This window comes from Notamacropus eugenii, chromosome 2 (genome assembly GCF_028372415.1).
Source record: "Notamacropus eugenii isolate mMacEug1 chromosome 2, mMacEug1.pri_v2, whole genome shotgun sequence".
Taxonomy (NCBI): domain Eukaryota; kingdom Metazoa; phylum Chordata; class Mammalia; order Diprotodontia; family Macropodidae; genus Notamacropus; species Notamacropus eugenii.
In genome coordinates, this window is record NC_092873.1 from 392,228,396 (window position 1) to 392,250,008 (window position 21,613).

At 41.4% G+C, this 21,613-nt stretch overlaps 1 protein-coding gene across 6 annotated transcripts in view; it reads left to right on the forward strand.

Annotated features, from left to right (window-relative positions):
* The first annotated feature begins 207 nt into the window (after positions 1–207).
* Positions 208–21,613, forward strand: part of MAP3K21 (mitogen-activated protein kinase kinase kinase 21) — a 65,558-nt gene continuing 44,152 nt past the window's right edge. The window contains exons 1-3 of one of the 6 annotated variants that reach the window (XM_072647505.1): positions 208–1,944; positions 15,399–15,503; positions 19,053–19,233. In XM_072647505.1, coding sequence (XP_072503606.1) covers positions 990–1,944; positions 15,399–15,503; positions 19,053–19,233 — 1,241 coding nt within the window. In that variant the 5' untranslated portion in view covers positions 208–989. The remainder of the gene's footprint in view (positions 1,945–15,398; positions 15,504–19,052; positions 19,234–21,613) is intronic. The other 5 variants (XM_072647507.1, XM_072647502.1, XM_072647504.1 and 2 more) reach the window with 5 other exon arrangements.

Here is a 21,613-nt window from a genome sequence, read left to right on the forward strand (position 1 = left end):
GTTCACTGGAGGACAGGAGGTCCTTCTCCATTCAAGCGGAGGGAGGAAGGGCAAACAGAAGATTAACTGCCTCGGGGAGGGGCGGTTCTTGGACCAGAAGGGATCTGCGGAGCTCTCAGCCCTGGATTAGCAGCCTCCGCAGGCTCGAAATGCGCTTCGGAGCTGAAATGCTCCGGGCTGAGTGATCCGGGAGGTGATCCTCGAGATCCTGGAAAGGCGATCTGCTCGGAGACAGGGGTCCTACGGCACTGGCTCTACAGGCGTTTATTTCCTCACGTCCTTCAGCCCCTCCTCCCTCCAAAATAATAAGCAGATCAGAAAGCATGAAGCACCCTGGGGAGAGTAACACCTGTTCCCCCAGCCCTGGTCCGCGATTGGTCTACTCCGGAGCTCTCCACGGGTCTCGTAAACTTTCCTGAAAACTTGTCTCGCTCCCTGCTGACTCCGCCCACGCTCCCAGGCTCCCAGGCCACGTGACGAGGGCGCTCCAATGAGGGGAGGTGCTCCGAGGGGCCCCGGTGGCCCTAGCGGCGACCGCGGCCGAGGCCGGGAAGTGAGCTCGGAGACAGGCCGGAGTGGACCATGGTGGTGACAGCGCTCGCGCCGGCGGCCGCTGCTGCTGCGGTGCAGGCGGCGGCGGAGGCAGGGGCAGCCGAGGAAGAGCTGGGGGCCCACGCCGCTCAGGCCCGCTGCCCCCCGGGCGCGCTGTGAGCCCCCCCTCCATTCCCGACGCCTGCAGCTCCCCAACCGTCCCATCCCCTCCACGCCTCCTGCCTCCCTGGTCTCCCTCTGCTCGCCGCCGGGTTCCCCCGCAGCTGCGGCGGCGGAGGCTGCGGTAGCCAGCTCTCCCAGCGGGGCAGCGGGAAGGCCTGAGCTAGAGAGGCCCGGGGGGGACGATGCGCCTGCCGGGCGGCTGAGTCCGGGGCTCTCCTCTCTCCTCTCGCTGCCCTCCTCGTCGTCCTAGTCCTCCCTTTCCCTTCACCCCCACCATGGCCTTCCCGGGTGCCGAGGGAACGGCCGACGGGCCTGCCGGCCCTGCCCGGGAGGCGCCCGCAGCTGGCGCGGGCGGCTCGTCCTCCTCGTCCTCCGCCTCCTCCTGCTGCTCGTCCTCGTCCTGGGTGGCCGGGGGCGGCCGGCTCTGGGCCGCCCTGTACGACTACGAGGCGAGCGGCGAGGACGAGCTGAGCCTGCGGCGGGGCCAGCTGGTGGAGGTGCTGTCTCAGGACGCCGCCGTGTCGGGCGACGAGGGCTGGTGGACCGGTCAGGTGCAGCGGCGCCTCGGCATCTTCCCCGCCAACTACGTGGCTCCCTGCTACCCACCGCGGCCGCCCGAGCCCGCCCGCCCTCGGCCCCGCCAGCCCCCGCCTCCCCCGCCGCCTCCACCCGTGCCCCCGCCGCCGCCGGCGCCTTGCCCGCCCGACGCCCCGCGGCCCGGCTCCCCGATGCAGATCGAGTTCGAGTGGCTGGAGCTGAAGGAGCTGATCGGCGCCGGCGGCTTCGGGCAGGTGTACCGGGCCACCTGGGGCGGCCAAGAGGTGGCGGTGAAGGCGGCGCGGCGGGACCCCGAGCAGGACCCCGCGGCCGCGGCTGAGAGCGTGCTGCGGGAGGCGAAGCTCTTCTCCATGCTGCGGCACCCCAACATCATCCAGCTGCTCGGCGTGTGCCTGCAGCAGCCCAACCTCTGCCTCGTCCTCGAGTTCGCCCGCGGCGGGGCCCTCAACCGGGCCTTGGCCAACGCCGCCGTCCCCGCCTCCTCCAGCCCTCCCCCGGCGGCCGCCTCGGGGAACCCCGAGCTTTCGGGCGCCGCGCCCGGCCCGCGCCCGGCCCGCCGCATTCCCCCGCACATCCTGGTCAACTGGGCCGTGCAGATCGCCCGCGGGATGCTCTACCTGCACGAGGAGGCCATCGTGCCCATCCTGCACCGGGACCTTAAGTCCAGCAACAGTAAGTGGGGGTGGGGCAGGGGTGGTCAGGGTCAAGCCCCGGCGGGGAGGGTTCGGGAGACAGCCCGGGAGTTGCTGCTCCTAGAATTAAGGGATCAGCTTACCTGAAAACCCCCTGAATCCTTCCAGCCCCTTGTAGAATACCTTGGGTCCCTAGTGACCTGATTTGGAACGCGTGATAGACTTCCTGTGACTTAGCTCAATGGTTCTGGGGTCCTAGGGTATTCGCTTAGCCACGACATAGAATCCCAGCCAGGGGGTTCACGGTGGGGTCGGGCGGCCTTTTCCATTCGAGCCCCGGGAGGAAGAGCAGTCAGAAGAGTGGTTTTGTTGGAATGGTCTTTGACATTCAAGGCCTTCCCCAGATATTAGTGAGTGTGGAACATGTGGATTGCCTCTGTCACTCTTCTCCCCTCCCCATTCCTCGTTTGTCCCCTCTACAAGTTTTGGTGGCACTTCTTAACAGTTACATTTTCTTCCTATCTTGAAGATGATTTCACAAAAATTTCCTCTGCCTTTATTTTTCTCTTTCTGTAAAAACATTTTTCATCAGAATAACAAGTGATTATTATTAGTTCTCTAACTCAGGAGTGTACTTTGTACCAGTAGATAAAACTTTTTTGAGAGCTAGTTCTGTACGTGGTGCACTCTTCATCAAAAGAATAACCAGTGGTGGCATTATTAGTGCTTTAACCCCAGAATGTTCTTGCTACTAGTGAATAGGGAACTTTATTTGAAAGCTATTTCTGTGTGTGGCCATTTCAGTCTCCTAAAGATTGGATCTGTATAATGAAGTTTAGTTCTTTATAAATTATGATATATTTTCCAGGCCTGGCAGTAAAGGATAGGGGAAAAAACCTGAATACAAATCTTGCTAGGTGTCATTGAGTAGGAAAAAGAAATGCTACCTGAAGTTATTTTTTTTAATGATTAAAAGTTTCATCTTTATTTTAAGAATCTCGAATTAAGCATTCTTGTTAAAGATTTATCAGGACTTAACGCAAAACTAGCACTAACCCACCATAGCTTCATGCCTCTCAGCATTGGACAACCTTCTGGAACAAATGCTAACTCAAATTTGGAACTTGTCCTTTTCTAAGTTTGTTAGAAGATGAGTGGCAGGACTGTGTTTATGTCTATATACTTAGACTTACATATATGTGCGTACACACACATATATACACACTTATTTTTTGGCTTAAAGTTTTATATTGAAAACTGCATTGTTGGGATGTTTTTGAGAATGACCGACACAGTCATCATTGGAACTAGGCTTGACCTTTGAAAGCTAGTTTCATTATAAGAAGTTAATACTGTGTTTATTAACTTTTTATTTCAAGAGGTAATTAATTCCTTACGAAAAATTGGCTGTTAACTCTTTTGATCTAGTCTCTCATGCAGACATCCTCAAAACATAGAATCATAGCAGGGAAGGGGTCTTAGAGGCCATATAATTTAGTTCCTTTCTTCCTGTTTACAAATGGATTACCAGAAGTTCAAAGAGGTTAAAGGACTTGTCCTTAGTCACTATCTGAGGCAGAGTTTGAACCCAAGTCTTCTGAACCAAATCTAGCACTTGAACCATACTTACCTACTTTCCTCAAGCTGTGGTGGTATTATGAATTTGGGCTTCTGATAAAGGACAATAGCATATTTACTCATGAAATATGCATGTGTGTATGTGAAAAATACAAACACGCATATACATATATGATAAATCAGCAGTACAAATTTCACTTACTTTTTTGGAAGGAGAACCATTCAATCAGCTAGCATCTGTTAAGTGCCTACTGTGTGACAGATACTTTGCCAAGCACTGAGGATAATCTATAGGGGAAGGCAGTAACATTAAGGCCTGGGAAAGGCTTCTTGCACAAGGTGCAACTTTAACTGAAACTTGAAGGAAGCCAGCGAAGCTAGAAGATATGGAGAAAGGGTTCTCCGGGCATGGGGACACGCAGCCGGTGAAAATGCTCATCTTTGGGAGATGGACTATCACGTGAGAGGAAAAGCAAGGAGGCCCTTGTGATTGGACCAGCAGAGTTCATGGAAGGGAGAAAGGTGTAAGAAGACTGGAAAGGAAAGAAGGGGCTAGGGTGTGAAGGGCTTTCAAAACCAAAGGATTTTATATTTGATTCTGGAGGTACTGGGGAGCCCTTGGAGCTTATTAACTGGGGGTGTGATATGGTCACTCCTGAATTTTAGGAAGATCAATTTGAAAGCTAAATGGAAGATAGATTAGAGTGGGGAAAGACTTGAGGTAGGGTGATCTACCAGAAGGCTATTTCAGTAGCCCAGGGATGAGGTGATGAGGATCTGTACCAGGATTGTGGCAGTGTCAGAGGAGAGATGTTATGGAGATAAAATTGATAGATCTTGGCAGCAGATTAGATGTAGGGGATGAGCAAGTGAGGAGTTGGAGGATGACAGGTTGTGAGCCTGAAGTATCCTTGACAGTAATGAGGAAGTTAAAAAGAGTGGAAAGTTTTGGTCAAAGGTAGCAAGATCATTTTTTGTTTAAGATGTCTGTGGATCATACAATTTGACGTATCCAATAGGCAGTTGGAGATGCAAGACCTGAGGTCAGGGATGAATGAGTAGATCTGAGAGTCACATGCATAAAAATGATGATTGGAACCTTAGGTACTGATGAGAACACTGAGTGAAATAGCACAAGGGGAAAAGAAAAGAGACCCAGGAGTGAGCCTTGGGGGGGACTTCAGTGTTTAGGGAAGTGATGTGGATGAAAATCCATGAAAGAAAACAGAGAAGGAACTGTCCCATAAGTAGAAGGAAAGACAGGAATTTACAATGTCTTAAAAACCTAAAGAGAAGAGAGTGTCAAGGAGAGTATAATTGTCAATGTCAGTCAGAGACTAGTCAAGAAAGATGAGGTTTGAGAAAAAGGGAATTGGATCATTAGTAATTTTGGAGGGAGCTGTTTGGGTTTAATGATGAAGTCAGTTGCAGTAAGAGGGGGAGAGGAATGGAAGTGAAGAACCTCCTCAAGTGGTTTACCCATAAAAGAGAGGAAAGGTGAAGGATGATAGCAAGTGGGGATGGACACTTGAAGTGAGTTTTTTGAGGATGAGGGAGACATGGGCATGTTTGAAGGCAGTAGGGAAGAGACAACAGACTGGGAGCAATTGTAGATTAGTGAGAGAGTGGGAATGATATAGGAGCAGTCTGCTGGAGAAGACAGAATGGAATGGTGTTATTACTTGTGCATGTAGTAGGGTTTGTCTGCAAAAAGGAGAAGGGCCACCTCTGTATATGAAATGGGAATAGGAAATAGTGGCACGAAGCATCTGAGTGATATGAGATGAGGAACAGGGGAGAAAGGGGAACTCTCAGCAAATGTCCTCAGTTTTTTCAATGGACTGTGAGGCAAGGTTCCCAACTAGGAGAGAGAACTGCTTGAGATTTGAGGAGGAGGTAAATTGAATTGGGGAAGGGAATACTTTAACCACCTGGGGGAGAGGTTGTTAGACTTGTGCTTTATGAAAATCATTTTGGTAATTGAGTAGTTGGAGGGGGGAGAAACTTGAAGCAGGGAGACCTTATCAGCAGGCTATTGCCTGTATCATAGTGGTGACAGTGCAGTGTCAGAGGAGAGAAGAGGACATATTGAAAGATTTTGCAAAGGTGAGATTGACAGACTTTAGCAAAAGATTCAGTATGGAGGGAAATAGTGAGAGTGAAGAGTTGAGGATGACACCTAGGTTTCAGATCTAAAAGATGGGAGAATGGTGCTGCCCTCTACAGTAATAGGGAAGGTGGGAAGGGGTAAACTATTTAGGGTGAATGATCACTTCAGGTTTGGGGTGAGGATTTAATACAATGTGGAGTGAAGTCAGTAGAATCACATAGCCTTATGTTGGAAGGTACTTTAGAGGACATTTAATTCAACTCATAAATAAATAAAAGTGTCCATCAGCCACATACTCAACACTTAGAATAGTGCTTTGCACACTGTGAATACTTAAGAAATGCTTTTTGATTCATTCCTACATCATTTATTATTTAGTGATTACTTGAAAACCTATAGTGAATGGGAAATCACTATGTGCTAATATACACTATTTCATTTTTTTATAGTTTTCTTTGTTAGGAAGTTTTCATTTCATCAAGTCTCAATCTGCCACTCTACAACTTTGGTCCTTTTTCCTAATTCTGGCCTATGAGGCCATACTGAACAGATTTAACCATTCTTCTGCTTGATAGCCTCAAAACTACTTGAATATGGCTTGTGATGTCTTCCCTTTCCATTTAAGTTTTCTGTTCCGTGGTTCTTTCTACAGATCTACGTAAATCATGATTTTTTAAGGCATTTCACTAATTTGTTGTTCTTTGTTGCACGTTCTAGATTATAGATCTCTTCCTTAAATGTGGTACGCAGATTTCAGAGCATTTATTGTGTAACATTAAATAGTTGTGATTTTGCCTTGAATTGTAAATTTACAATTTACAACATAGTATTTTAAATATTGACATAAAACAATCAACACGTACTTGTTAAGCACCTATGTTCTAGGAGTGTGCTAGGCTCTAAAGACAAAAATGGAACAGTAGTTTTCCTCAAAGACATTCTGTGTTGCTGTGTTGCAAGACACCATGTACATATGTATGTATATACACAAAGTAAGTGTTATTTCTGTAGGAGGTGACATGGTAGGTGGGGGAAGAATCAGGAAAGACTTTCTATAGAAAGTGGTGCTTGAGCTAGGTTTTGAAAGAAATGGGATTCTAAGAGGTGTAGGTCATATGGGAGTGCATTCTAGGCTTGGGTTAAGCTAGGAATGAAGACAGGAGGAATGTTGTATGAGAGGAACCAAAAAAGGCCAGTTTGGCTGGGCCATAGAGAGTGGGACGGAGAGTAATGTTTTAACAAGGTTGGAAAGACAGGTTGGGCCCAAGATGTGAAGGATTATAAATAACAAATGAATTTATATTTGAAGCTAAAGATAGTGGAAGCCTCTGGAGTTTATTAAGTTAGTTCTGAGCTTTGGGAAAATCATTTTAGCAGCCTTGTGGAAAATGAATTGGAGGGAGGAAAGAGACTTGAGGCAGTAGTCAGGAGGGCCTTACCTGGGTCGGGTCAGGTGAGTAAAGAATCAAATAGATGTGAGAAGTTTTAACTATGTGGAGGGAGAAAGAGTCAGGAATAGCACATAGGTTTTGAACCTGTGTGACTGGTATGGTGGTGGTGCCCTGCAATGAAATAAAGGGGTTAGGTTAGACAGGTGGGTTTTGAAGGAAAGATACGACTTTTCTGTTTTAGATCTGTTGTTCGAGTTGTATGTGGACCATCCATTTTGAAATAGGGAATTGGCAGGAGTGTGTGACTAGAATTCAGGAGAGAGACTAGGAGTAAAAGTTAAAAAAAAAAAATTCTTGGATTTTATTTTTCCAAAGTCAGGTGATTCTTTTATTCTCTGATTTGCCAGTAGTGTTCTACCTATTTTCATTCATTTGGCCAATAGCATATGGTGCTGAAAAGTTTAGTCAATAAATATTAGGTGATCACTCTACTAAGTGATGGGGATACAAAGAAAGGAAGAAGACAATCTCTGCTCTCAAGGAGTTCACAGTCTAATGGGGAGACAATATACAAACAAGCTAGAGAGAATATAAATTGGAAATAATAAACAGAAGGAAAGCAGTAGAATTAAGGAGATCAAGGAAGACTTCCTGTAGAATAGAGACCTTTATGTAAGATAAGAACTTTATTTAAAAATGTAAAATCTGTGATTAGCTCCACTCAGGATAGAAGAGATTTGGTTCCTAGGCCTTAGTTTGTAGACCCTGCTGTAGAAGATTTTAACTGGGACTTAAGAAAACCAGTGAAGTTAGGATGTGGAGATGAAGAGGAAAATTATACACATTGGGGCAACCACTGAAAATACTAGGAGACAGGAGATAGAATGGTCAGACCTGAAGCATTAGGAAGTTAAGTGATCGATTGGCTGGAATGGGGAAAGAATATGGAGGGGAGAGCAACCAGACTATTGTAATAACCCAGGTGTGAAGTGATGAGGGCTCGCACCAGGGCGGTCATAGTGTCAGTGCAGCATAGTCTTTAGATGGACAAAAATGTTCTTTTTTTGGAGCTGCTCCTACCCTCCCTCACTCCTAACCCAGTTTTAAGTAGTTAACCCATTCTACAAATTATAGACACAGGCTCTAGTCATAGTAGTAAAGAACATTTCACTTTAAGCAGCTGGTTAGAAACTGTCGGTCATTTGGGCTTTGAAGGATTTTGCTAGCTAAGTGTTTGGGTGGGTGAGTGGGAAGAAAACATTTCAAAGTGTAGCAAAGAGATGGGAAAGTGAAGTTGCATTTGGGCAGCATTTCCTTAGAGCAGCTGAAAAACTGTAACCTGGAAGATAGGTGAGGGGGGAGGGAAGGGAATCAGAAATAGGAAGACCAAGGACCCAAAGAGGGATGGCTGATGGCAGTGTGTATTTATGTGTCTCAAGGCTGTCTGTCTTTGGCCCTGTTCTGTTTAACATTTTTTATCAATATCACGGCTAGATAGATGATGTTTACATAGTACTTCAAATGTTTGGAAGTGCATTACTTATATTATCCCATTTGATTCTTACAACAAACTTGAGAAGTTTGGCTGGAATAGGTACAAGTACCCCCATTCTAATGATGGGGGAACAGAAACTGAGATATCAAAGGGATCAAATGGCCTGTCACGTAGTTAATAAACTAGGCATGCTAATCAGACTTTCAGATGATAGGAGCCATGGAAGAATTGGTATTGGAAAGATCTAAACATTGCTAAACAGTACCTTGGAGTTGTTAGAACCAGTTTCCTGTGTCAGCCAGAAAATCTAGCTCAGTGCTCAGGTGCCTTAATAGAAGTATAATGTCAAAAACAAGGGAGACACTAGTTCCAGTGTATTCTCCCCCAGTCAGATTACATATGAAGCCCATTTCTGGCTGCCACATTTTAGAAAGGACTGATTAACCTTGAGAGCCCCTGGGGAGAATGATCAGGTTGGTGAGGATACTTATAGCTGTGCCATATGAGCATTGTGAAGTAAGGGTGAGAAGAGAAGATTTTTGGTGGGGAAGGAGAAGTCATTTCTTATGTTAAAATTTTTGAATCAATAGGTGAAGGTTTTAGAGAAGTTGATTTGACTTAGGGAAAGAGCCTGCTCTAAATCCATGATGATATGAAATTAGCTACCTCAGGAGGGAATGAGGTAATTATCATTTGGAAGTCTTAAGGCAGAGTCTAGACATGCACTTGTCAATGCATACTGTAAAAGGAAATTTAGGGTTAAGTTGGGATGTGAGCTAGATGGCCTCTGAGATTTCCTTTAAAACCTAAAAATTTTATGTTTCATTTTAGGCTCTTTACCTTTTTTCTGACCACTTTAGTATCTAAGAAGAAGGAAGGGTACACATGAAAATGAAAAAATGTGTGAAATTCAAATCCTTCCTGAGTCAGTGAGCTTTACAAACAGAAAAAAAACTCTTCTCTGGATGTTTCCCCACCTCCCCATCCTAAAGGGTTTTTTTTGTTGTTGTTTGTTTTTATTTTATAATTTCTCAGGAATTATTTCTATATTGTTGTGCATAAATAAGAAAGAAGTTTAAAGTTTTCTTCATTTCTTTTTGTTGAACATTGAAACTTATTTCCTTTAAGTCTTAGTTTAGTGAAAAATATGACACTAATAGCACTTTCAAATATAATCTTCCCTTTATCATATATATACATGTAACCTGCCACCACTCCTACTCTGTAGTCTCCTTATAAAAGGATTGCTCTTGATTAAGGATCATAGCTTGGGTTGATTTCATCCAGCCAGGATTGTTAGCAACACAATCTTGTGCTTTGTTCTTTGCATGGCTGCTGGGATCTGTGTGCTTTGGCAGGTTTACTTTTAACTTTGGACTGATAAGTTGGGGGGAAGGGGCATACATTCTAAATTGCTTTGGTAACTGTTTCACTGCTGCAGTTCACTTTTAGATATGCTTTAAAAAAAGATTATTGGTAAAAGACTTCATTTGCTGATTTTTTAAAAATTTAGTTGCTATTTTTAATAATGTAAGTTATGTAGCTCATTACTTTGGAAGATTTTACTAGATCATCAGGTTAAACATTGTGTTAAAGCTTTCAGTGCTTAATCACTGTAGGAGACTTCTACCCTTTGACTCATTGATCTATTGGATAGAGAATTGTAGAAAAGTTCCTTTACACTTGTACTTTAATGTATGGATCTTAAAATATGGAGTTCTCTTAGGAAGGTAAATCTGGACTTTATCATGAAAGCTAAGCAATGCAAATATCTAACTTATTTTTTATAATGTTTTATATTCTGTTTAGGCCCACTTATGTCACTACCTTTCCTTTTCGTTTCCAGAAGCTTTTCCTCTTGTATGAAATTAAATTAACATTTTAAATAAATATTACAATTGGTAATAACTGTGTTCTCCATAAGCTTTTTCAAACTCCTACTTGTTCTTTAATTCCACAAATATTTATTAAGCACTGTGTGTATGACACATATATAACATACTTCATATTATTACATTTTTCATACATAGTCAGATGTGATACATACATATATGATGTGTTATGTATTATACATGCATATTATATATAATATGTACATACTAGAATACATACAGCACAGTTGCATTTTATATGATGCTATATATGTACATATGTGTATATAAATTTAAGTGAATATGTGTATATGTATATGTGTATGTATGTGTGTATATACATACATACACACACATATGGAACATTGTTAAGTGCTACATGGAATACAGAGTTATAGAAAGATCTGATCCCTATCCTCAAGTCTGTATATCATAGTAGAGAAGAAACTTGTACCCAGGTGTGTAAGATAATAGTGATAAATACTGTTTGAGTCATGAAAACTTTTATAGACAGCTAGGTGGTGTACTGGATGGAGCACAGGATCTGGAGGCAGACGATCTGAACTCAGATCTAATCTCAGGTGGTTCGCTGTGGCCCTAGGCTGGTTACTTAACTTCTGTCTGCCTTAGTTTCCTCAACTGTAAAATGATGGATGAAGTGGGGAGTAGTTAGGAAAGAATAGAAAGAATGCATTCTGTATCATTGAATAAAATTTAAAAATTTAAGTCCTCAGTGTATGGAGAGACGGTATAATCACTGGATCATATGGTTTATTTTAGAAGTTTAGGCAGCCCTGGAACAAGGATGTATTTGTGAATATATTTATCCTTGTGTATTGTTTTTGTCTTTCTTTAAATTGTTATTCTGCATTTTTCTTCAGATTTTTAGGTAAGATTGTGCTAATTAATTATTTATATCAAACCAATTTTATCTTTTTAATGAAAAAAATTCTTAGATGTTAATAGAGTGATCTCTGATAAGTTAAAATCTTTTCATGCAATATTATGTATCTACTGCAAATTATTTGACTTCTTTGACATTTCCAAACTTCTGAAAGACTAAAAATACTTAGTAAGCAGTGATTGAATAAGTAGGGTAAGTACAAGGTTGTAAAGGCCAGTTGTTAAAGAATGAAGCTAATGAGGGTTAAAAATCTTAGCAGAAGTCAGAACAAAAGGATGGTCAAGTAGTAGTTGCTAGGTTACTAACTCTCAAGAATTTCCCATCTCTGGGAGCAACAAACTCATTTTGACTAGTTTGTACATTATAGTTTTGGTGGTTAATTAATATTCTGTCATTCTTCCTGCTTTAATGACAGGAAGTGGAAGTTCGCAGTAACTTTTGTCCTTTCACAGATTGAAACTTGGAAGGGTGCCCAATTACATTACCTGTTGTAAGGCTGGCTATTTTTTGGTTTCAGTCACGTGACCCAAAAGATAAGGAATGTCAGGAATTTTCAACGCATTTACAACAGAGTCCAAAACAATGGGCCTTTCATACTATTCTAAAGGCATAACTTTAATTTGTTATTTTAACTTTTGAGAAGAACAGGGATAGTATAAAGTATTCAAGCCCAACCTGCATGGAAACTTTGTAAACGGGAGAAAAGAAGGTATATTTTAAAACAATGGAACACATTAAAAACATTTGCTTCTGCTTTGTTTCTGTGCTCTTCTAGCAGCTTGGTTTTTTGCTTGTCTTCTTTTTAATCCCTAAGTATTCCATGGTTTTTATGCTATCTAATGTTGCTAGATCTGTTTCACAGGAGTAGGTGGGAAGTAATACTGCCGAGTTTTCAGTGATGTAAAATCCTCATTGGATTTTAAGGTGAGGGAATAATGCAGTATTTAAGATATCATATGGTTCTAGATCCTTGTTTTACAAATGAGAAAACTGATACTCAGGTTAAATGACTTGACCAGCACCAAACAGGTAGAATTCATATTCTCTGACCCCAAATCCAATGTGCTTTCAATTATATTATCCTAGTTGTACTGCTTTATTTGAAATATTTCCTGTATCTCAGCATGCTTTTGTACTGGCTGTCCTCCATGCCTGGAATGAAATGTTATTCCTCCTCACTTTTACCTCCTAGCTTCACTGGCTTCCTGCACCACTCGGCTCACCGCTGACCTTCTTCTCCACCCTTTCCTTTATACTGTATCTTGAATATACATAGTTATTTGCACATTTGCTATTGTTCCGTCATTGCTGGTGTATCTGACTTTTTGTGACCCTGACTTTTTGTGACCCTTTTTGGGGTTTTCTTGGCAAAGATGTTGGAGTGGTTTGCCATTTTCTTCTTCAGCTCATTTTACAGATGAGGAACTAAGGCAGACAGGGTTAAGTGACTTGCCCACTGCTAGTAAGCATCAGAGGCTACATTTGAATTCAAGTCTTCCTGACTCCAGGCCTGTATTCAGTTCTCCACCAAGCTGCCCCTGTTTGCACTTTGTCTTCCCCTTTAGGATTTGAGGTCTTTGTGGGCAGGAACTGTTTTTTAACCTTTCCTTATCTCCTCTCTGCTTAGCTCTGTGCCCGGCACATAATCAGTACTTAAGAAATACTTGTTGAATGAGAATTAAATGAGATAATGGTTTGGAAAATGTAGAGTCCTATGTGAAAAACAAGAAATCAGTTTGGATTTAGTTTTGTTTGGTGGGGAAGAATGTATATTAAAGAGTAAGATTGCACATTGGATGCTAGGTGGTTGTTGTTTGTCCTTCAGTCTCGAAGAGGACTGTGGCACCAGAAAGGTGAAGCCATGACTTAGAGTGGTTAGGCCTGGACCAAGGGAGTGCAGATTGTCAAGATACAGCAGTACTAGATCAGCGTTTGTGTTGTGGGAATAGTGGGAGATGAAGCTGGAAAGGTTAGTGACTATGAAAATGACAGAAAGAATGAGTGTAAGAGACATTTTTGAGGAGCTGATAGAACTAAATGGCTGGATTAGGAGAGGAAGCAAGGGAATAGTTAAGACACTTTCATACAAAGAGCAGTTATAATAAGAACTGAAATAAAGACCTTTCCACTTAGTGATTGAAACTTAATAGGAATGATGGTGAAAGAATATTGATTGTGAAAATTTCTTAAGTGAGTAGGTATTGAAGAATGGGGGAAAACAAGTGTAGTTTACTCATTTGAGATGTTGAAAATGAAAATATCCTCTCCTTCCACTACATTATTTCACCATTTACATAAGCTGTTCCTCAGACCTTTACAGCAGCCTTCTGTTTAGTCTTTCCTCTTCTATTCCAATCTTGTTCTTCACAGGAAAGAAAAAGAACCATTAAAATAGATCATTAGCAACAGGTGTCTGCCATACTTACCCGGCTGCCAAGGTAACAGAATGCACACGAATAAACTTAGTGGGCATGTGTATGGTTTAGAAGATAGATTCTCAAAAGGCAGTTTATTTCCATTCTCAAAGGATGTGGTCGTATCTCCCTATATTGCTCCCCTTTACGTACTCTGAATTCCAGCCACACTGATCTATTTGTTGTTCCTTGAAGCTGATGTTCCATTTTCTCCCTCTGTGCCATTGCATAGCCTTTTACCCATGCCTGGATAGCACTCTTTCCTCACCTCTAACTTTAGGCATCCTTGGTACTACTTCCAACTCAGATCCTTTATCAATTCCCAGATTTGTTAGTGCTCACTACTCCCTCAGGTTATCTTGTAATTTATTCATCTCTCCCAGTAGAATGTAAGGTCTCTGGGGCAAGCACTGCTCTTTTGTTTTTCTTTTAAACTCTTGTCTTTTTATCTCTGATGCTTAATATTTGTTTGTTTTAATTGTTGAGTTGAGTTGAATGTCATTTCCTTGCTTACAACTCTCCATTAGTTGCAAACTGAGTAAAGTTAATACTTCTTTGCCTGTGCTTTATGACTTCCATAAAATAGTCCACTCTGTCTTTGTAGCCTGATTACTACATACCACTTTTATCTGTGCATTCTTTGCTTGATCTAAACTAGACATTCCTTGTCTCCTGAATAAATCTTATTTTTTCCTACATCCATTCCTTTATTTGTGTTGTTCCCTCAGTCAGGAGTTTTTTTAAGTAATTAAATAATTTAAATAATTTGGGTAGCCACTGATGAGGACCAATGCTAGATTGATGGTGGCAATTGGAGTAAAAGGAAGAGAAATGCATTTTATGTATTTGCCACCTAAGCCTTAACAACTGATTGTATGTGGAGCATGAAGGAAGAAAACTAAAGGTAACATCAATGTTTAGAACATAGATGACCAGTAGATGGTGCTATTATTGGCAAATAATTGTCTGTAAGGGTGAACAGATGGATAAAAATGTGGTAAATTCAGCATTGGTCTTATCTGTAAGTAGTTTGAGATTGAGTTTTTGGAACTTGGGAGAAAAATCAGACCTAACGGTATAGATTTAATGTTTTTCTGTTTGGAGATGATAGTTGAACCCATGGGAACAAAATGATGGCTAAGGAGAATTTAGTGAGAAAAAAAGTTTGAGGTCAGAACCTTGGGTATATTAACTGATCAGCAGAAGAGTGATTAAAGAGTTAGGAAGAGAACTGAAAGAGGAGAGTGTGTATATTCTGGGAAAAGAGATTATACTCAGAAAAGAGTGGAGTAGTGTTACAGCAGCATTAAATTCAGATAGAAACAGATCCCTGCAGGTTGCATATTGACTTAGAAAACCACACGTGAACATTATCTTTGTTATGTTATACTTAAAAAAAATTGTTCAACATTTCCCAATTACATTTTAATCTGATTGAGGCTGCAGCCTGGAGTGTTACTTGCTGGTAGCCCATGGACAGTTTGACACCTCTGGTCTACTGTATCAGAAATGGCAGAGATGTTACGTAGATGGAGTACTAAGGCAATAAGAGCAATGTGTTTGGCATTAAGAGATTAGATATCCTCTAAGAAAGTACATTTAGTAGAGTTGGAGGTGGGGGTGAGGATATGTCAGATTATAGAATATTATGGCATAAATAGAGCCATCAAGTATAGGTTACTTTTTCAAGACAATTCAGCCAATATTTATTATGTGTTTGCTATGTTTCAGGCATTGTCAGGTTCAAGGATACAGAGACCAGCAATATAATGGTCCTTGACCTGAAGGAGCTTACCTTTACCTTGAAGAGGGAGAGGCATGACATGACATTGATAAGTAAATACAATACGTTTTACAAAGTAATTAGGGAGGGGTAGCTCCAACAGCTGGGAAGATCAGGAAAGGTCTGGTGAAGACATCAGAACTTGAGCTGAGCTTAGAATGGAGCTCACTTTTGCCAGGGGCAAAGTTGAAGAGGAATAGCATTCCTGACATATTTGAGCAAAGGTACTGAGATGGGAGGTGGCAGGTTATATATGGCTAACAGCAAGCAGGTCAGTTTGACTGGAACCTAATACAGGCAAAGGGAGATAATGTTGAATACAGTCTAGAAAGACAGCTCTATAATTTGATCCAAAAGAGGAGTTTCTGTTTTATTTTGGAGATATAAGGGAACCATTAAAACTTTTTTGGGGGTGGGGGTTGGAAAGGAGTGATTCATTCTTTCTTGGTTTTTAGGAATATCACTTTAGGAGCTGGAGGATGGATGAGGGTGAGAAAAGAGGCTGGGGGCAGGAAGGCTGGTTAGATGGTAGCAATAAAGGGGAAAGATGATAAGGACTCGATCTAGGGTAGTTTGTAATATGACTAAAGAAAAGAGGATAAAATATATTTGGAAGTAAAGTCAGTTAAACTTGATTATGGGATGGGGGAGAAGAAAAAATCAAGGATGGCTGCAAGACTGTGGACCTAGATGACTGGAAGAATGCTGATGCCCTTGACAGAAATATATTAATGTGAGGGGCAGGTTTTGGAAAAAGGATTGGCTATCTTGAGATAGAGATGTCCAGAAGTCAGTTGGAGATGAATGACTGGAACCCAAGAGAGGGTTTAAATCTGGATAAGTAGATTTGTGAGTCACCTGCATAGAGATAATTGAACTCATGAATGCTTATGATGTAACAAAGCATGTGCTTGAGGTAACATGGACATGGCTTTGAAATCCTTAAGTATCAGGGAAAGGGTTGAGATGTTTTAAAAAAGAGAAGATAGAGTCCAGAACAGAGCCCTGGAATATACGTGCATAAAAAAAGTTGGAACATGGGTGATAATTAAGCCCAGACACTGAGAGGGAGCGGCCAGATATAGAGGAAGAGAAGTAGGAGAAAGCAATGTCAGTATTCAGGGGGAGCATGTGTGTTCAACATCATCAAAAGCTACAGAAAAGTCTAGAGAAAGATAAGGACTGAGAAATAGCCGTTGGATTTAGCAATTGAGCATCTTTTTAACCTTGGTACAGTTTTAATTGAGTAGAATAGTCAGAAGTCAGATTGCAAAGGGTTGAGAAGTAAATGGGCAATGAAGAATTGTAGCCAATAAATAGAAAGCGCTTTTTTATAGGAGTTTAGTTGTGAAGGGAGGAGAGCTACAGGATGATGGCTTCAGTGGATGGCATGATCACGTGAGTATTTTTAGGGTGGGGGTGTGTGTGTGGGCATCTTTGTAGTAAGTAGGGAAGAAGCCAATAGGGAAATAAAGACTGGAAATTAGGGAGAAGGGGTGATCAAAGAGACAAGCTTTCACAGGAGACAGAAGCAGACAAGAAGGGAGAGAATCAAAGGCAAAAGTAGAGTGATTGATTTTCGTCCTCTAAGACTTGGGCAAAGAACTGAATTAATGAAAAGGCATGTATTAAGTATTTACTGCGTATCAGGTCCTGTGCTAGAGCTAGGAATACAAATATAAATGTGAGACCTAAACCCTGTCCTTAAGGAGCTAACTTTTTAATAACAGAAGAAAACACATAGGGGAGTGGTGGCAAAGAAGGTAGTTGTGGCATGGAAAATCAGAGGTGATGTTTTGATCTATAGAACAGTTGATTGACTCACCCTTTCTGGAGCAATGGTAGCACTGAATTTATTAATTACTGTTCCCAAAGCAAGAAGTGGAAAAAAAGATGAGGAAAGAGGGATGGGCTCAAGTGGCAGTTGGAATGATGGCAAGATGGTTCAAATGAATGTCTGAATGGGATGTGAAGCAATGGTTTATTTAGTCTGGGACCAGCTAGATGGATTGCATTAGTTGAGTTGGAAAATTTCAAGACTGCTCAGCCTCAGGGTGAGAGTTTCAAAGGTGAGTGGGTTCATTCATCAGGGAATGGGGGCATGGTTACTGGAAGTCCAAATCTAGAGGATGCTATTTCAAGTGGTGAAAAGTTAAATAGTGATAGAGAAGATGACAGGAGGGCTGAATGAGATGTGAAACATGTTTTGTTCTAAAGTCACTTGGATATTGTGGGTTGGGTAAGTTTACATTCACTCTTTAATGCATCGCAGTCCCATGGCAGGAGAGTAGGGGATGTTGAGAGAATTCGAAGTATAAAGTATTTGGGTAGAAAAGGTAGCTTCTGACAGATTCCTCAGTTTTCCAATAAGACAGCAGATAACCTTTTCTGTTGAGAATAGATGTTAAGTGGATTGTAAGTCAATCAAGAATGAGTAAAAGGATTTCTATACAGCTCTTAAGGCCCAGTTGATATTAAATAACACAATAAAGATATTAAATAACAATAAGTTTGTAGGGGATCCAGTCAACATGCTTATGTGAACTCCTCCTCGAGTTCAGCCACAACACCCAAATAGGGGAGAAGATAGAGAGGTCAGGAAAGGGACGAATGGAGATAAGAGAAGGGGAAAGAGATTCAAGGACAGAGAATATTTTAGAGTCACTTGGCACTCTAGTACCAGGATTGCTACTGAAGGAAAGTGAGATTGGATGATTATAAGGCTGGGTCAGAGATGTAGATTGGGAAAGCAGGAAGAGGTAAAGTGCCTATAGTTTATATTGAGGTGATGGTTTTAGGAGGCGTGAGGCTCAGGGTGAGGTAGAATAATAGGAGATTGTGGTCAGATACAGGAATATCATAGTTTGAGATCATGAAAGAAATTAAAGGGATTGCGATCCCTGTGTACGGCTAAATTGGAGTGAAGATATAAGTTATAGGAGTTGAGGAGGCTGATGAACTGAGAAACTGACGTGCTTGAGGTAACTTGGATATGGCTAATGAAATTCCTAAGTATAAGGGCAAGGGTTGTGATGTTTTTTTTTTTTTTAAAAGAAAGTAACAATGACCTGAATGCATAGATAACTGCCACTAGCATTTTTGTTGCCTTTGAGGGTAACTGAGCAGGAGGTTGCATGAGATCTAGAAAGCCAGAGGGCAGAATTGGGGCACAGTAGTGGCAGACTTCTTGACAGTAGTTTTTGGAGAGGAAGGAAAGAGAGCCTAGAAACGGGGTGATGGTGTGCTAGAATTTTTAGTTACAATTATAGAAAACAATTGAATGACAACCCTAGTGGTGACTCATAATAGTATGTGTCTTCTGGGCCTGTTGGGCTGTTTTGTGCTAAGTTGCTTAGGGCTGCATCTCATTAGCTTGTTCCAGGCTGTTATAGGGGTGGGGTACCCAAAGGATGTTTGTCTTTGATAGGAAGAGTGGAAATGAGGTAGATAGTAGCTTCATGAGGTAGAGCAGCCAAAGAAGTTTTTCCCCCATGATTTGTGAAACCTAAGCAAATGCAAAATAGCCAATAGAGAGGAAGATTTAAAATATCAAAGCATATTTGATAATTTTATTGACTTATTGAAATCTCCCCATTTTGCAGTTTTACTACTTGAGAAGATAGAACATGATGACATCTGCAATAAAACGTTGAAGATTACAGATTTTGGTCTGGCTAGGGAATGGCATAGAACAACAAAAATGAGTGCAGCTGGTACATATGCATGGATGGCACCTGAAGTCATCAAGTCATCCTTGTTCTCTAAAGGAAGTGATATCTGGAGGTAAGTACTGATATACATTTGGCTTTTACAAACAGCTCTATGGAAGTTAGTTACTGTGCTTTATGGAAGGAAGATGTTAATGTATCCAGTAGCTTTAAGCACACACAAAAAAGTTCTTGTCCAAGAATACTTTCTGTTTATGTCCGTATGTAAACTTTTAAGCCAATTTAAAAGTAGAACAGAATAAATAACTTCTATTTTTTTTATTTTTTATTTTTTTTATTTTCAGAAAATCTCCACTTGTTGACTCAATCCTATTGTTTAGTGAAAGTGGTATTTTTCCAAATTGCAGGTTTACTCATGTATGAGACTCTATCTTGAGTATCTCTTCATCATAAAGTGCAAGGTTCTGGATTGAATTCTGTTTAGTTCAATAAATTCAAATAAATAAAAACATCTAAACACAAAAGTACAAAACTCTGTACTGAGGAAGATGCAAAGTTTAGAAGAAAATTATCCATACCTTATTTAGGTTTATCTGGCAAGGGGAATATGATATTTACAAATAACTATAACACTTGTACACCTTAAAAAGGTAGAATTTTCTGAGAAATCCAAGGAAGAAGGCCATTACTGACTAGGGGAATCAGTTAAAGTTTTCTCAAAGAATTAACTGAACTCTTTATTTTTATGAATTTCATTTAGAAATATTGGGGTGACCAAAAGCACAAAGATGAGCAAGTGTGTGGTAAATGGGATTCAGGCAAAAAGTCCATTTAGCCAGAAAATAGAGTATATGGAAAGGAGTACATGAGTAGGCAACAGAGGGAATCATTGGAGACTTTTAAGCAGAGAGGAATTAATGAATGAATTAAGCATTATTAAACACTTATTATGTGCAAAGCACTGTGATAAGCACTGGGGATACAAGTAGAAAAGTAAAGCAATCCCTGCTGTTAAAGAGCTCACATTCTAATGGGAGAGACTGCACATATGGAAAGTTTTATCTGCAAGTCCGATGGAAAAGTGTTGGTTGTCTTTAGGGTTTGTGGTAAAGCAAGTGGTAATACATGATGGCTAGTCACAGAGAATATTTATCTGGCAGTTCTATAAGAAATAAAAGCATTATGGTATAGTCAAATAGAGCCCTTGACTAGGAGCAAAATGTTCCAAATTTTGTCTTTTAGACTTACTATGTGATGATGGGGAAGTCAATTTCTTACAGCCTCAGTTTCCTCATCTGTAAAATGAATATGTACTACCTAAATCGCAGGTTAATAAAGTGCTTTGCAGACCTTAAAATGCATATAAATATCAGGTGCTTAATATTGGAGTAGGGAGAAGAGAAGTGAAAAGACCTGTTAATAGGCTATTGCAGGAGTCTAGGGAGCTGGTAATGGAAGTTTGTATAAGGATAAAATAGCCTTAAGACTAGGGAAAGGAAAATGTATAGAAAATTCTTCTTATCATGAGTTAATTGGTAAATCTAAAGACAGCCCTCTATCAGCAGCGATTTGTAATGGATTAGATAAGAGGTTGGGGAGAAAAGAGCCAGAGACTTTGAATTTGAAAGAAAGAGGAAATGGTACCACAAATAAAAATAGTGAAGTTAAAGGGAAGAGTAGGTTTAGAAAGTAAGATCACGAGTTCAGTTTGTAAGTTTGAAACTTGATATTCTGTTGGAACATCTTGGGAGAGAGTGGCAGTACATGTCACTCTAAGCAAGTTAGAATTTGCAGGGGAATGAATATTCACTTCACAAAAGATTTTTGACAAAATTCTCTTAAGTGGCAAATACATAAAATGCATGTAACTTTTAAGAACTGTCTTGGACTTGTGGGAGCCAAGATGGCAGAATTAACTGGAAATCACCTGAACTCTACTAGTCACCTCCAACAATATCTCCTTAAAACAAATTCTGAAAAGGCAGAACCAATAGAAAGACAGAGTGAAACAATTTTCCAGCCCAAGAGAACTTGGAAGGTTGGCAGGAAAGGTCTGTCTCATTCAGGTAAAGGAAGAACACAGTATAAGCCAGCAGCAGACCCTGCCTCAAGAAACCAGTAGGAGGCTGGGGGAGCAGAGCCAAGATGGCAGAGTGAGAGCAACTACTCACCTAAGCTCTTGGACAAACTCCTTCGGATACCTCTTAAAGGCGAATCTGACCCAATTTTGGAGGTTTGGAATCCAGTGAGAGACAGACTGTGGTGGATTCAGAGCCCAGGACAGACTGGAAAGTCCATGGGAAGGATCCGTTCTGCAGGGGTGAGTCTACAGCGCACAATGCAGCAGAAGGGTCCTGGGAAACCTGAGAGCAGCAGGCGGAACCAGCAGAGTGGCACCCAAGGGCAGGAGACCAGCTGAGCCAGTGAGAGCTGCTGAGCGCCAGGTATCAGCACAGCAGCTCCTGAGACTTTCAGACCGAAGATTAAACTTCGGT